Source organism: Notolepis coatsorum, assembly GCF_963971535.1.
Source record: "Notolepis coatsorum genome assembly, chromosome: 2".
NCBI classification, from domain to species: domain Eukaryota; kingdom Metazoa; phylum Chordata; class Actinopteri; order Aulopiformes; family Paralepididae; genus Notolepis; species Notolepis coatsorum.
In genome coordinates, this window is record NC_140166.1 from 176491807 (window position 1) to 176507400 (window position 15594).

The following is a 15594-nucleotide window of genomic DNA, read 5'->3' on the forward strand; positions in this document are numbered from 1 at the left end:
ATTAAGAGCACGATGAGTAGGCTGTTATTTATGCATGCACGACAGCTCAGCATTCAGGTACATGTTTAATTACGCAGGACATTATGGTTAATCATTTCTAAGGAGCACATGCACCCAGGATAAGGAAGAAGGAATAACAACAAGATGGAGAGAACAGAACATCCACCTCAGGTCTCATCGTCACATAGGATATACTCTTTAATGCTTAAAAAAAACGTGTTTAGGCACCTCTAATATAATCAGAGGTGTATATTAATAATTATATAATAATAATAATAATAATAATAATAATAATAATAATAATAATTATTATTATTATTATATATAAATAATTAATAATTGTACAGTTGGTAGGGGAGAACAGGGATAGTTGTCACACTTTTTACTCTAGTGTGAATTGCTCATCATCAAAACATATTTCAATAGTCATTCCTACATTAAATTGAAGCTTAAGATGTTGGCTTGAAATGTGTATCCCTCTCATTTTCCAACGTATTGTAACAAAGTGTTAATCACCTATCAAAGACACTCTGACACATTGTGACAACCAACCCCATCATGGGGATGGTTGTCACACACTATGGGGTTGGTTGTCACCATGTGTTTTAATGGGAAAAATCTTAAAAAGAAGACAAGAAGGCAGAACTAAATTTGAAAGTTTAATTGCATTGACAAATACATAATTTATGCATCTTAACATGAACATAAACAGGAACACATCTTTAGGCCATCCTATATAACAAAATAAGAACAAACTAAATGGGCCTAACAATAATAGCCCACACAACTAGGCTACACTCATTCACTTGTTACTGTGATGGCAAATGTAGGGTCTGGGCACTCCATGTGACAACCAACCCTAAAGAAAATGTGACGACCAACCCCAACTGGAATGTCTTGATAGCATCAAGGCTAACAGCCATCTAACAACTAGTTAGCTAGCTAACAACAATCTAAACTATAGCTATCCCTTCACACTTTTTAAGGGTAATAATTGTTTCATTATAAACCAATTGTGTAAAAGCCTATAAGAAAAATACTGAGGAGCGGACATGAAAAACACAAAAAGTCCTTTCACCTCAAGTTCAGCTGTTTTACTCCAAAGATGACAATGTAGGTGAACTCTGACCCCAATTCTGGACATTTAAATACCAAAATATGGGAGACAGTACCCTCTGGTGGTGAAATATAATGAATGTGACAACCTACCTGTGTGACAACCATCCCCGTTCTCCCCTATGCTAGTTTAGACTAATGCAGCGCTCTTGGTCTGTATCAGACACATCTTTATAAAGATTATATTTATACAAAGGTATAAATGTCCTCATAACACGAAGAAGGCAGGTTAATGCATGCATGGACGTATTGGGGTGCAATTTGTATCTCTCTATCAGGTCCCTTCCCGTCTAGACACACGCCCCAACGGTGCTCAGCTGTTGGGCTGTCATCAGCACAGTAATTATGTCTGATTGCGATGTTTAGCGTAATTGCAAACGCCCTTCCACTTTTCCTAGCCTTTCATCTGTTTTTGGAACGTGCTTTCTAGTTGCACTTAGGGAAAATCAAGAGCTCCCGATAACAAAAGATACTGTAGGTAACTACAATTAAACCAAGCCTTTCCTTTAACCTTCACCCAAACACAACTGAGACAGTTTCTCCCCCATCCTACCTGCACACAGATATGTATATGGTGAGATATCGACAGCAACACCCTGTTTGGACTTAAAGTAATTATATTGTGCGTTTTCATTTGCAGAGCCAAAGGGATTATAGGCTATATAGCCCTATACTTTTTAGATTATAGGATTGAAGCAGAATCACAATAGAATCAACCTTATTGTCACGTCCCTAAATCCTTAGATAGAGTATAGAGTGACATTATTTGTTTCTTTGCTCTTCGTCCTAGCAGCATCAACACAATAGTACAAAAGAAGCAATAAAAACAGTATCATTCAAAAAAAATTGCAGCAAAGTAGCAATGACAAAAAAAAGAATAGCATCAATTTACAATAGCAATACAATAGCAACCGAAGTAATAACTTAGATATTAGCGTACTTATTGGTTGACAATTTGCTATTAAATACTGATCCACGACTTGATACTAAACATAGTGCTAACAGAGATGGCTTACACGTCTGTTCCCTTCCAAGATCAAGGTGCTGAGTAAAAATAATAATGGCGAGCTTCAAGGGTCACGCTCTCCCTGGAACTTTCTTCCTCATCACTGGGCTGTGGTGGACGGGGAAGTACTCCCTGTGGTATGCAACGCGTAGGAACAAGAACCTGGGTTCCACCCGACTGACCAGCAAGGCCTCGCAGCGCCGCCTGGAGATCATAGAGAGCTCTGTCGTGCTGTTCTTCTCTGTGGTTGGTAAGTATTCAAAACACGTAGCTGCAAACAAAACAAAAACAAAAAATCATTCAGAAATGTAAAAACAAAGATGTGTGCGATGTCCGCTTTGGTGACAGTGTTTGTTAACTTAACAGGCGCCCCCAAAATTGGCCATTTTAGTTTTCGTTTTTGAGGACTGCATACTTTTTTTGCAAGCCAAAATACTATACTTTGGTAAAAGGTGAGAGAGCTCAGAAAACAATTTTCTCATAGACTTGAATGCATTCGACTGAGAATTCTCGTCCTGTTTTGGCTCGTGACTTATCACCTAGATCCCTGATTCGCTCATTTCCACATGGGGTACCATTGGAAAGCCCTACTCATTGTTTACAACCCTGTCCAATAATCTTCGAGATCGCCAAATGATTGACGGAGGTAGAGGCTCGAGAGTTGGGAGTGGTATTTGTACAATACTGTGTACTTCGGCACACACCTCACATATCGGCATGTAACTCTAGAACCACTGAACGGATTTCGACAGGCAACAAATAGGGCTTTAATTCGATATATATATTGTATTGAAGAATATTCTGGTGGGAAAATCATCCTCAAGAGGGCCCACATGTGGGCTGTTGCATGTTAAGCGGTTTTAAGACTTCCGGTTTAAAAAAAATTAAAAGTGACAATTCAATGACAAAAGAGAAAAGGAAGAATGAACACGAGAACAAGTGAAATAAAAGCGACCCCAGAAGAAATACAAACACCGGAGAACAGTAATCGACACGAGGAGGTGACGCAGCAGGTAAATCAAGCTAAAATGGCGCAAGACGACAGAACAGAAGTACCCACCTGGGTAGAGGAGCTACAGGCTAGCATACAGCCTACTGTAGCATGCAAGCTAGCGCAATAGCTAACCAAGCTAACACGCAGAACATTCAGAATAACATCGACAGACTCAGAGAAGAATTAAAGAAGGGACAGGACGAGCTCAGAGAAGAAATAAATAAGAGACTCGAGACAATTGATGAAAAGTTACAGGAACAAGAGAAAGACATAGAGACGTTAGAAAAAAGAACGGCCGAAACAGAGGAATGGAATACAGAAATACAAGAAATTCTATGGTGACTCTCGAACAACAAAACACGATGAGAGAGAAGCTAACGGACTTGGAGGGGAGGTCAAGGTGAAATAATATCCGAATAAGGGGACTGAGAGAAGGGATAGAAGGAGACTCGATGACCAAATATGTAGACAACCTAATTCGAAAAGAATTAGAAAAATGTCAGACCTTGCCAAGATAGAGATTCAAAGGGCACACAGGGCCCAGGCCCCGAAGCCACAGACAAACAGACCACCGAGAGCAGTTATAGTTAATTTCTTGAAAATCGAAGTCAAAGAAAACATTCTCAGAGCAGCCTGGCAGGCGAAGATGGAGGTGGAGGGACAGAGGATAACCTTTGATCACGACTATTCAACGGAGGTGGCAGTAAAACGTCGGAGCTATGTAGAAATAAAAAAGAATCTGAAAGAGAAAGGAATCAGGTTCCAATCACCAATGACCACGCTGAAGGTCCATTGGAAAGAGGGCATCAAGGTGTACAACAGGAGGCGGCGAAGGACATGACTCGGAGAGGATGGAAGGTGCCGGGAGGAGAAGGAGAGAGGCCGACGCTGATGCAGAGGATGGAGAAGGCGCGTAGATGGACCAGAGTCGAGAGGCGAGGACGAGGAGAGGAGGACGGGAAGGTGACGGGGATCTGAACTGATTCAAAGCAGATCAACTAAGAAGAACGACAAAAAGACACAGGAAAGGGGCGCAGAGGAGAGGAGACGAGAGGGGCCACGGTGATCCAAGGAAGGATAAGTACAATACAATATCAATATGAAAGACTTCCCAATATAAACGTTGGACAGATATGAAGGAAAGATAGAAATACACGTGACACACAATACGAGTAAATGTGAACATGAAAATGACTTATGCAAAGATAAGATGGTATAATAGATACGAAATAATTACAACAAATGTTATTAAAAAAAAGGACATGGAGATTCAAGAAACATATTGGGAGAAATACACGTTGGACTGATATAAAAGAACCACAGGACTACACGTGACACACAATACAAGTAAATGTGAACATGAAAATGACTTATGCAATGAGAAAATGGTATAGTACATACGAGATAATTATACCAAAAGTTATAAAAAAGGACATGGAGATTCAAGAAACATATTGGGAGAAACACACGTTGGACTGATATGAAAGAACCACAGGATTACACGTGGCACACAATACAAGTAAATGTGAACATGAAAATGACTTATGCAGAGCTTTGACCGGGAACTCGGAGGTCACTCACAGAGCAAAGTTGGACTATAGTGCGCATTTCGCCACTAGGGGGAGCCCTCTCACTAGGAGAGCCACTACTCCCCACCCGCCAGCGGGGGAAAGAGGGATACGATTAAGATCCTCTAACACCATGGAAGCACCAAATGATGTTGTTGATGTTGTTGTTTATTATGGTTCTCTATATGTAAGTCGGGCAGAGATAGCAGTGGCTACAACCACAAATATTATTTTATGTGACATGGGAAAACGGGAAAACATTTGGAAAGGAAATATGCAAGTTAAGGGTATCAAAATGATGTCGTTGAATGTTAATGGTATGAATAGTTCAATCAAAAGGAGTAAGGTGATGACGAAACTTAAGAAAGAAGAGGCGCATGTTATTTTTCTTACAAGAAACACCTCTAATATCACAAGAACATGAAAAACTGAAGAGATTCGGGTATGAGAATTTGTTTTATAGTTCTTTTAAACAGAACCATAGGAGAGGAGTAGCAGTAGTATTAATTAAGAACTCAGTGAAATTTGAAATGATCAGAGAAATAAGGGATAAAGAGGGGAGGTATGTAATGGTCAAGGGGAAAATGGAAGGTCAAATGGTAACACTAATGAATGTGTATGCTCCACCAGACAGTGAGAAATATCTAGTTGAAACAAATCTTTGATATCATAGTGATGGAAGGGGAAGGGAGGACAAACATTAGCAAATATATGAATATACAAATGACAGAATTAGGAATCACGGATATATGGAGAGAAATACACACACTAGACAGAGAATACACGCATTATTCACACCCACACACAACGTATTCAAGGATAGACTACTTTCTCATGACAACAGGGGACAGATACAGGGTAGAGGAGTGCAGGATAGGGGTAACAGACATATCAGACCATAGCGCAACATATCTGACAGTAAATCTTAAAAGTAGACGGAGAAATACAGTTTGGAGACTGAACGTAGGGCTATTAAATAACAAAGGTTTAGTTAACGAAGTAAAAGGAGACATAATTAGTAGGGGTGGGAATCACCAGTTTCATCACGATATGATACGATATCGATTCTTTGGACAACGATACGATATTTTTCCGATATCACAAAGTCTGCCACGATACGATACGATTCGATTCAGGTGCCTGTGATCGATATGAGACGATATTATATGCCCATTTAACACAATCAGTAACATTTAAATCAACAACAAAAAAGGCAATGGAAATATCATTTGACATTTTAATTTTTGATCTCTTCCAGACATTTAAATGAAAAACAATATATTGTTTTTAATACAAATAGACCTCCTGTTCACTGTTTTTGGTTATTTTTTTTATTTTTTTAATATTAATATCATATCACAGCGCTGTATTTTGGCTGGAAAAGGCATATTGGGAGTCAGAAGGTGCAGTACCGGCCAGATCCTGTTAGTGGGGCTATATCAAGAATGCAGTAACCCCCCCTCCTTCCCAGTCCCTAGTGGACCTCTGCTGCTCTCTCTATCAGCTTAGCTTAGTTAGCTCACGCTAACGCAACGTTAATTTCGGTATTTAACGCGACGTGGGCATAAAGGAATGGCGAGGATGGAAAGCATGTTAGATGCATTTGACCCCTTGTGGGGAAAAAAACAACAGGCACTTATTTCGGGCAAAATAGGCGGACTCTGAAGCAATGCTGTCTAACGTCTACACACGCTGAGCTGCGCTGAGCTACTGTTGTTGAATGAATGAATGAATGAAAACTTTATTTAACAGATTGCAGAATGGGTACAATACAGTACGGCTCAATACATACAATTGTTAAGTGGATGCAGACCTGAGAAAGACGTTTGTCTTGTTTCCATCAGGGTCCCCCATTTTCAATTCATATAGACATTTATGACATACACAACATACATGACATTTATGGCATAGGGACATATAGGTATTTAGTACTGATACATTTGTGACATAGGCGGTATTCAAATATACAGTACTGTTACCCCTAGATCCTGACAGAGTATATACATATGATGGGGAGGGGACTGTACATTAGGAGGGGGTGGGTGGGTGGGAGGGAAATATACATACGGCGGGGAGGGAATATATACATGCGGTGGGGAGGAGACTGTCTATTAGGAGGTGGTGGGGGTTTTGGGCATTTACGGTGGCCAGTTTAGAATTGCAGCCTCCCGTAGGTGCTCTTTAAGGGCGGTTTTGAATGTGGGCAGGGATTCACATTCCTTTACAGCTTTGGGTAGGGCGTTCCACATTGTTGTGGCATAATTGCGAAACGTGTTTAGTCCCTTGTTTGAGCCGAATCTGGGTTTAACATGATTTGTTGAGCTTCCTCTGGTGTAGTGGTTGTGGTATTCACTGACCTTTGGGAAGTATTTTGACATGTACATGGGCACCCCGGTCGTATAGTGTATCTTGTAGACCAGGCCCATTGCAAGTTGCTGTACTCTGTCGTCTACTCTAAGCCATCCTAGGTTGGCAAAGTGGGCAGGGGTGAGGTGGGTTCTGGGGTTCAGGTCAAGTAGTAGTCTGACCAGTTTGTTTTGTGATGTTTGTAATTTTGTTTTAAGCGCCTTTGAGGTGCTTTGGTACCATGAGGTGCACGCATAGTCATAGTACCCTTGAATGAGTGCTCCTGCCAGAGTCTTCAGGGTATTCTTGTTTACCAGAGAGGAGATCCGGTACAAGAATCTAGTTCGTTGGTTGACTTTTTTTATTACATTGGATGCCATTTTGTCACAGGAAAGATTTGCCTCTAGGATGGAACCCAGGTAGGTAATTTCGTCTTTCCTTGTGACAATATTGTCACCCACTGTAACTGAGAATCCGTCGGTCTTGCTGAGTTTGTTATTTGAACCGAAGAGAATGGACTCTGTTTTGCCCATGTGTAATGATAGTTTGTTATCAGCGAGCCATATGCAGATTTTGCCTAGTTCCGTGCTGAGGGTTTTTTCAACCTGCAATTTGTTCTTGTCAGAGACCAGCAGGGCTGAGTCGTCCGCAAACAGGAACAAGTTGCAGTCACAGGCTGACGACATGTCATTTGCATATATTAGGAAGAGTAGCGGTCCTAGTATGCTTCCTTGTGGAACACCACAGCTCACTGTGAGGGGGGGGGATAGAGTACCGTTTACCTCTACCATCTGTTCTCTCCCCTCCAGGTAGGATTGCATCCAGCTCACTGATAGGCTATCAAAACCAATTGCTTTTAGCTTGTCCATTAGAATGGAGTGATTGACAGTGTCGAAGGCCTTTTGTAGGTCCAGCATGACCATGCCGCAGTATTTGCCAGCGTCCACCTCTTGTTTGATGTGGTCGTTCAAATAGAGGAGGCATGTGTCAGTGGAGTGGGACGTTCTGAAGCCAGATTGGAATTCGTAGATTAGGTTTTTTTCCGCCAGGTACTTTTCGACCTGTTCGTAGACTATTTTCTCCATGACTTTCGAGATGGAGGTAAGAATAGAAACAGGGCGGTAGTTGCCTGGGTCTAATTTGCTGCCCTTTTTGTGTAGAGGGGTCACTCTCGCAATTTTGAAGTCCTTGGGGACGTGCCCCTGTCTTATAGAGAGGTTTATTATGTGTGTGATGACTGGGGTGATGGCGGCTGCTGCGTCTCTGAGGAATTTGGAGGGGATGTTGTCATGGCCAGTGGCCTTGTTAGGTTGGAGGGCGCTCAATTTTTTGAGTACCTCATCGGTTGTTACCATTTCAAGTTTGAAGTCGTCTTTGTGGACCCCTAGGTTTTTGTAGTATGCTACTATGTGTTCTACCCCATAATGCCCTGAGTGGGAGGGTAGTTTGTTTACCAGTGTTGTGGCTATGTTTGTGAAGAAGATGTTTAAGTAATTGGCTACATCCAGCTTGTCTGTGATGAGCGTGTTGTCCGTCTTTATGTTTATGTTTGAGAATCTGGTTTTAAGTTTTTTACTGCAGCCTAGTTGATTATTGAGTAATTTCCAAAGTTCGCGGGGTTTGTTTTTGTTTTCCTCAGTTTTGTCGTTGATGAAATTTTTTTTGCGGTTCTGATCATGGTGTTTACGTCATTTCTTAGTCTGTTTCTTTGGATTTTTAGTTCAACCACGTGGGCTTGGAGTTCACTGTTTGAGCTTTTGGAAAGCTTTGTCTGACTTTTATGAAGTTCAGAGCATTTTTTGTCTCTGGTTTTCATAGCGGCCAGTATTTCAGTGTGCATCCATGCCTCAGCGCGATTTTTAACCCTGGTGGTTCTTATCGGTGCCATGTTGTTGAGTATTGCTGTGAATTTGGTTTTGAATCCAAGCCATGTTTCTTCAACCTGTGTACCACTGAGCTCATCTGACCAGTCCAAGCTCCCCAGTTCTAGGTTGAAGGCCTCTCTAGAGTAAGTTTTGAGGTCTCTAGATGTGACTGTTTTGTGACAGCCGGCCTTCTGTTTTAGCTTTTTGCGGGTACAGAAAATCATATAATGATCACTTAACCCGCATGCTATCACCCCTGTACTGGAGATCATGGACTTGTCAGAGGTCAAAATGAGGTCAATGGTGGTTTGTGTCGAATCGCATACCCTTGTGGGTTGTGTGATTAGCTGGCTGAAACCGTGCAGGTCAGAAAATCTACTGAAGGCCTTGAAGACGGGTGCTGATTTACGCAGCATATCCGTGTTCCAGTCCCCAATAAGAATTTTTTCTACCCCCTCCACCCCAGCTAAACACCCATCAAGTGTGTCATAAAAGCCACTCTGTTCTGGTGGTCTATAGATTGTGCCTACTAGTACTGGTTTAGCCCTGTCTAATAAGATTTCAATCCAAACAGTTTCAATTTCATCATGGTTAAGGTCAGTACGGTTGATGTATTTGGTATCCTTGTGTATATACACACAGACGCCACCTCCATACTGGTTCCTATCCCTCCTGACTATTGAGTAGTTTTCTATTTCAATCTCTGGATCCTGTACAGATGAGTCTAATTTTGTTTCTGTGAAACACAATATGTTAGCCTTACCGTTTAAAAACAACTGTTTGATTTCAGCCAGTTTAGGTCTCAGGCTATTTGTATTTAGATGAAATATGTGAAGTCCATTTTTGCTTGTAATAAGATTGACGTCGTCACAGTTGAGGTAACTCTGTTCAATTGTGTCCTGTCCTGTGGTGGGGGGAGGGGGGGCGTTGTTGCTGTTTGTGCCGTGGGTGGGGAGGGGGGGAGGGGGTGATGCTTTGTCCTTTGCTGGAGTCTGTATTCCTTTGTGTGAAAGCCCGCGATGTGGGGGGGGGGGCTGGTTGATTACAGATATGTCTGATTGTACTCCATTGTGGGGGAGGGGGGGTGCCTTTTGTCCTGGCCTCGGCCCGGGTAGACTAGCTGGCATGGCGGCCTTGGCGGGGCCAGCCAAGCTAACCGTCGGGTCCTTGGTGACCTTGATGTCCAGCGCCGCTCTCCCTTTAGCCACTCGCCGAGTCCGCTGGGGCTTCTGTGAGGGTATGTCGCCGCTTGCTGGTCGGCTGGTGCAACTGCTGGCTGAAGCGTCAATTGCGTGGATGCTGTTGATCTCCGGCGCCGGTGTGAGGAGCGATGCCTCGCTGTTTTGTCCCCGCGACGTGCTGGGCGCCTCGGTTGTGAACCCCGGTTCCTTCCCTCTCGCTGTGGCCTCTCGTGGGTTCTTTTGCAGAGGTGGCAGAGGAGGAATGTTGCCGTTGATCATGTCGTTAGCCGCAGTATGTGTGGGTAGCCGTTGATCTGTTGTGCTGGCTGCTGCTTCTTGGGTCAGCAGATTTGACTGTAGTCTCTGGTTCCGTGTCATTACGGGACCAGGGTTCTGATGAATGTCACCCGACATGAGCAGATATAATAAAAACATTGATCTCTTATTACACTTGCCTGCCGGGGGTAATTTCTTTCGTTCCGGATTTGCAGTAAGTACTGTGTGGATGGTCGTGGCTCCGAAGGCTGGATGTTTCCTCTCCGAGCCCGTTAACAAATAGAAGTCGCAATGGGACTGCTGTTTTACGTTTTCGCTACCCTCCACTTCTGTCTGGAGTTGCTGCTTGAGTTGTGAATTCAGGTACAAATCCATAATCCACAGGAGGGAAAGTAGAAAATGCGCAAAGTACTTTTTTGTTGTTGCTCTGTTGCGTTGGTTACGGGAGCTACGTAAAATGCGACCGTCCATGTTGAAGCCGGAAGTGCAAGCCAGCCGGGCGGATATGCTCACGAGGGGATTTTCAAAATATGAATCGATCTTTTTACGTTGCATCGATCCTATTTGATAATTGATAATAGATCGATATATCGATCTGGATTGATGTATCGTCCCACCCCTAATAATTAGATACAGAGAGGAAAATGACAATGGAGAGGTAGACCCAAAAATGTTATGGGATGCACTGAAGGTGGTAATACGAGGAAAATTGATAGAAAAGACAGCACTACTCAAGAAGGCCAGAATAGAGATATACCAGAACGTCCGAGCAAGACCTTAAAGTGAGGAAGGCACTTGCGTGGAGGGCTCTGAACGGCATGACCAGTGTGTGGAAATCCAACCTCCCCCGTCAAATCAAGCTCAACTTCTTTCATGCAACAGTTGAGTCTGTCCTTTTGTATGGCAGTGAATGCTGGACCTTGAAGCCCACCCTGCAGAAGTCCTTGGATGGGTGCTACACCACAATGATGCGTGTGGTGCTCAACATCAACAGGGATGAGCATGTCACTAATGCAAACTTGTATGGGGGGGTGCTAAAGGTGAGCGATAAAGTGGCAGTTAGGAGAATGAGGCTGGCAGGTCACTGCCAGAGACACCATGAGATGCCAACCAGCAAACTTGTGCTGTGGGAACCAACACACGGGCATCGATCACGAGGACGTCCCACGTTAACCTACGTGGACGTACTCAGGAGAGATGTGGGAACAGAAAGCACCGGCGAGCTAGCCAGATGCATGGAGGATCGGGATGACTGGAAGCACCGATGGAGGGCCCGTCCGAGGACGACCTAGATATAGAACTTAGTAAAGAAACTGAACGAATTAGAGAAAAGACACCAAAACTCAAATAACCAAAGGACACTTAGAGAAGTAAAGGATGTTAGAGAAAAGATAAACAAGGAATTGCTGACAGAAATAGAGAAGAAAGCTAGATACATGAAACAGACATACTATGAAGGAGGACCGAGAGCGACCAGACTTTTAGCTAGACAAATCAGGACACAACAAAAACTAAACACAATACACACAATAAGGGACATGAACACTAACAAGATACTAAGAGAACCAGCTGAAATAGAGAGGACATTCGAAGAATACTATAAGACACTATACACACAACCGATAGCGGCAGGAGAAAAGGAGATAAAGATTTTTTTTTAAAAACTAGACGTACCGTCGATAGGGAAGGAACAGAATGAAATTTTTTATGCAGAGATTACAGAACAGGAAGTGGGGAATGCGATCAGTAAAGCAAAGAACAGTAAATCACCGGGTAGTGACGGATTCCCTTCTGAATTCTACAAAACATTTAGACAGGAACTGAGCCCCATATTAGAAGCAGCATTCAGACACACGATGAAAGAAGGCATAATGCCACCCGCATGGAAAGAAGCCATAATTACTACAATTCCAAAAGAAGGAAAAGATATAGAACTATGTAGCAGTTTCAGACCAGTGTCCAAACTTAATGTGGATTACAAGATGTATACATAGACAATATCCAAAAGATTTGAGACATTTATGCCAGATATTATAGACGAAGACCAGACCGGATTCATTCATCACAAGGAAGTCAAACACAGGATAACATAAGGAAGACAGTGCAGATAGTAGAGGAGATACAAAAAGAAGGAGGAAGCGCAGTATTAGTTAGCCTAGACGCAGAAAAAGCATTCGACAGTGTGAGCTGGGTATTTCTATATAAAGTATTGGAGAAATTTGGATTAGACAAAAACTTTATGAAAACAATTAGGGCATTATATCAAGAACCGACGGCAAGGATTGGCAGTCTGACGGACCGGATTAAACTAGAGAGAGCTACCAGACAGGATTATTGTCTTTCGCCTACGCTCTTTGATGTATTCATCGAACCACTGGCTCAACTAATTAGACAGACCAAAGACATCAAAGGGGTGGAGATAAGGGGAACAGAACATAAATTGGGACTGTTCGCAGACGACGTGATAGTATATATGAGACAACCAGACACAAGTTTCCCGATACTGATGGATTTACTGACAGAATATGGATATTACTCAGGGTATAGACTTATCGTGACGAAGACACAGACTTTAGCACTGAACTACACTCCAACGATAGAGATCAAAGAAAAATACAAAATAAGGCGGCTAGGTGGCGCAGTGGGCAAGGCGCTCGCCACCAACGCAGGAGATGCTGGGTTCGAGCCCAGCTCTCGGCGTTGCTACTGGCTTGGCTGGTCGTTCATACTAACACAATTGGCAGTGTTAGGGGTGGGAAAGCCAGTGGGTGGGGATTGGACGTTGTGGACAGCGACTCCTACAGGTCGGTTGGTGCGCCTGTACAGCAGAATCAGGAAGTATCTGGGGCAGCGTGAGCCTCCCACCCGTTACTCCTTGCCACTGAGAGATTGCGCTGTTCAGGTGAAAAGATGCGACAGCTGCCTCCTCGTGTACCGGAGGGGACACGTGATGCAAGGCTTGGTCCTCACTGCAGCCGACCAGTGGGAGGCATAGTCTAGCAACGTTCGAGACAGGGGAGGGGAGAATTGAAGGACGAATTGGTGAGGCGAAATTGGGATGGGAGAAAAATAGAAAAAAAAGGTATTTAAATTATTCTTTTTTTTAATCGGTTACTAATGTGAAAGATCGGATCGGGAAAGATCGGTATCGGTAGATACTCAAAATCACATGATCGGGATCGGATCGGGAGCAAAAAAATGTGATTGAGACATCCCTAGTAATTATACCTATTTCAGTCTTTACCTATATTAATACCACAAAAACAATTCAGAGAATGGGACGCGTGAACACTTTAGGCAACCAACATGCCCTTCCGCGTTGCTCTGAATTGCTCTGATTGGCCGAGCGCGCACATGCGCATGAGCCGCAACGCGCTCCTCAGAGGCAGGAATACTAAGCCGTGACTACATGTGTTGTTGTAGCCACCGGGTAAATCGCGATTTTTTTATTAGTTTGTCATGACAAACCAATTACATAATCCAAAATATGTGTAAAGGCACAACATATTCCAGTTAACGGTATATTTTTTTAATGATTCGTTACGGCGCAATCAATACTTCCATGCGTTCGGGACCTCCATGTTTTGGGGGTATTCATCAGAAAAATCGGATCCGGGATTCGGCTCCCATCAGTCGGGCAAGAACTGCGGGTTTTCAGCCTCTCTCCTCTCTCCTGGAGCTTAAGGGGGAGCCGCGCTCGGCCAATCAGAGAAACGCGGAAGCGCATGTTGGTTGCCGAAAGTGTACACGCGAATGGGACAGACAGATATCAAGATTCATTTGGGGGGGGAAAAAGCCAACGATCAGATATGTGACTCTACAACTACCAAAGGAGAAAGGAGGAATGGCAGTACCCAGTTTAGAAGACTATTATTATGCAGCACAGCTTAGAACAGTAGCATGCTGGTGCAATATGAATTATGAAGCCAAATGGAAAGACATAGAAACCAAAAGAGAGGGATTCAAAGTGCAGGCACTAATAGGAGATAGGGAGCTGTTCAGAAGACAGGAACAACTATTAGACCCAATTACCAAATTCACTATAAATATATGGAACACAATAGTAAATGTAGAAGGGTGTATTATCCCTACTTTATGAGAGTAGATGTGCACTGTCACCAGGTAGTGGGAACACAGCAGATCTGGGTCCGGCTGAGTCCCTGACTGTAGTGTAGGGGTATTAGAATTGGGATTTAGCAGAGGGAGCGGATGGGGCCTAGGGTTTAAGATAAGATAAGATAAGATAAGATATTCCTTTATTAATCCCCTTGGGGAAATTCGTGACACACACATACAGCTCAACGTCTCATTAATAATATTAACAACAACACAATCATTACATTTTTACAGTAACAATGGCACAGCATAAATTCAACAGACATGTACATTTGTTGACACATGTCATCATTACAGGAGGCCTGAGACACTGTATGCGCGATAGTCGGCTGCATTCACACCGTGTAGAAACAAGATGGATCGCGCCTGGTGAACTGGAGGGAGGACGGAGTGGAGGGAGGGGGGGGGGCAGGGGAGACTCGGGTACAGGAATTTGGTAGTGAAGCAGTCTAAGGGGCCCCCACCGACGCGCATCAGAGGTAGCCGGCCAACAGCATATGGCGCCAGTTAACTCACGAGGACAGGGGTGGATGGGGGGGGGGGGGGGGGGGGGGGGCCTCGTCAATCTTATCGCTTCCAGACAGTACAGTTCGTCTCCTCCTTCCCAGAATCACCTCGCTGGAGAGTCACTCCTCCGCGTTGACCCTGGCCTTGGTCTGTTCCACAGCAGAAAGGGATAAGGGGGGTGTGGGAGGGGGGAGGGGGGGGGGGGTGATACTTCATGCAGCGAGGCAGATAATGCCGCATATGGTCAGAATCAGGTCAATTTTGTCTAATCATCGTCACCATCATCGTATCCCCTATTAGCACGGTACGGTGGCATCTTAATTTTCACGTCCCTAATTTCCGACGTGATGTCGAGAATGGCCTGTGACCGCGACAGTTCCTCTGTATGGTTAGAAGCAAGTCTCTCAAGAATTGTCTTCAAGCACGACTGTTCGTCTACATGGTAGAGTTCGCCCCTTTCCAACATGGTCTTGGAGCTCAATTGTTCATCACCGCGCAGGGTACTTAGGTCAGCGATCTTTTTAAACAGTTCCATTTGGTTTTCCTTGATCCCGGCCAAATCCCTGGCCAGGGGAATCAACTTCTTCCGAATTAGATTCAGGCAGTACCAGATCCAACA

General features: G+C 43.7%; 1 protein-coding gene across 1 annotated transcript in view; it reads left to right on the forward strand.

The window, feature by feature from the left end:
- Window positions 1-15594, forward strand: part of tmem45a (transmembrane protein 45a) — a 51225-nt gene that overhangs the window by 1317 nt on the left and 34314 nt on the right. The window contains exon 2 of the mRNA XM_084309322.1: window positions 2152-2372. Coding sequence (XP_084165448.1) covers window positions 2177-2372 — 196 coding nt within the window. The 5' untranslated portion in view covers window positions 2152-2176. The remainder of the gene's footprint in view (window positions 1-2151; window positions 2373-15594) is intronic.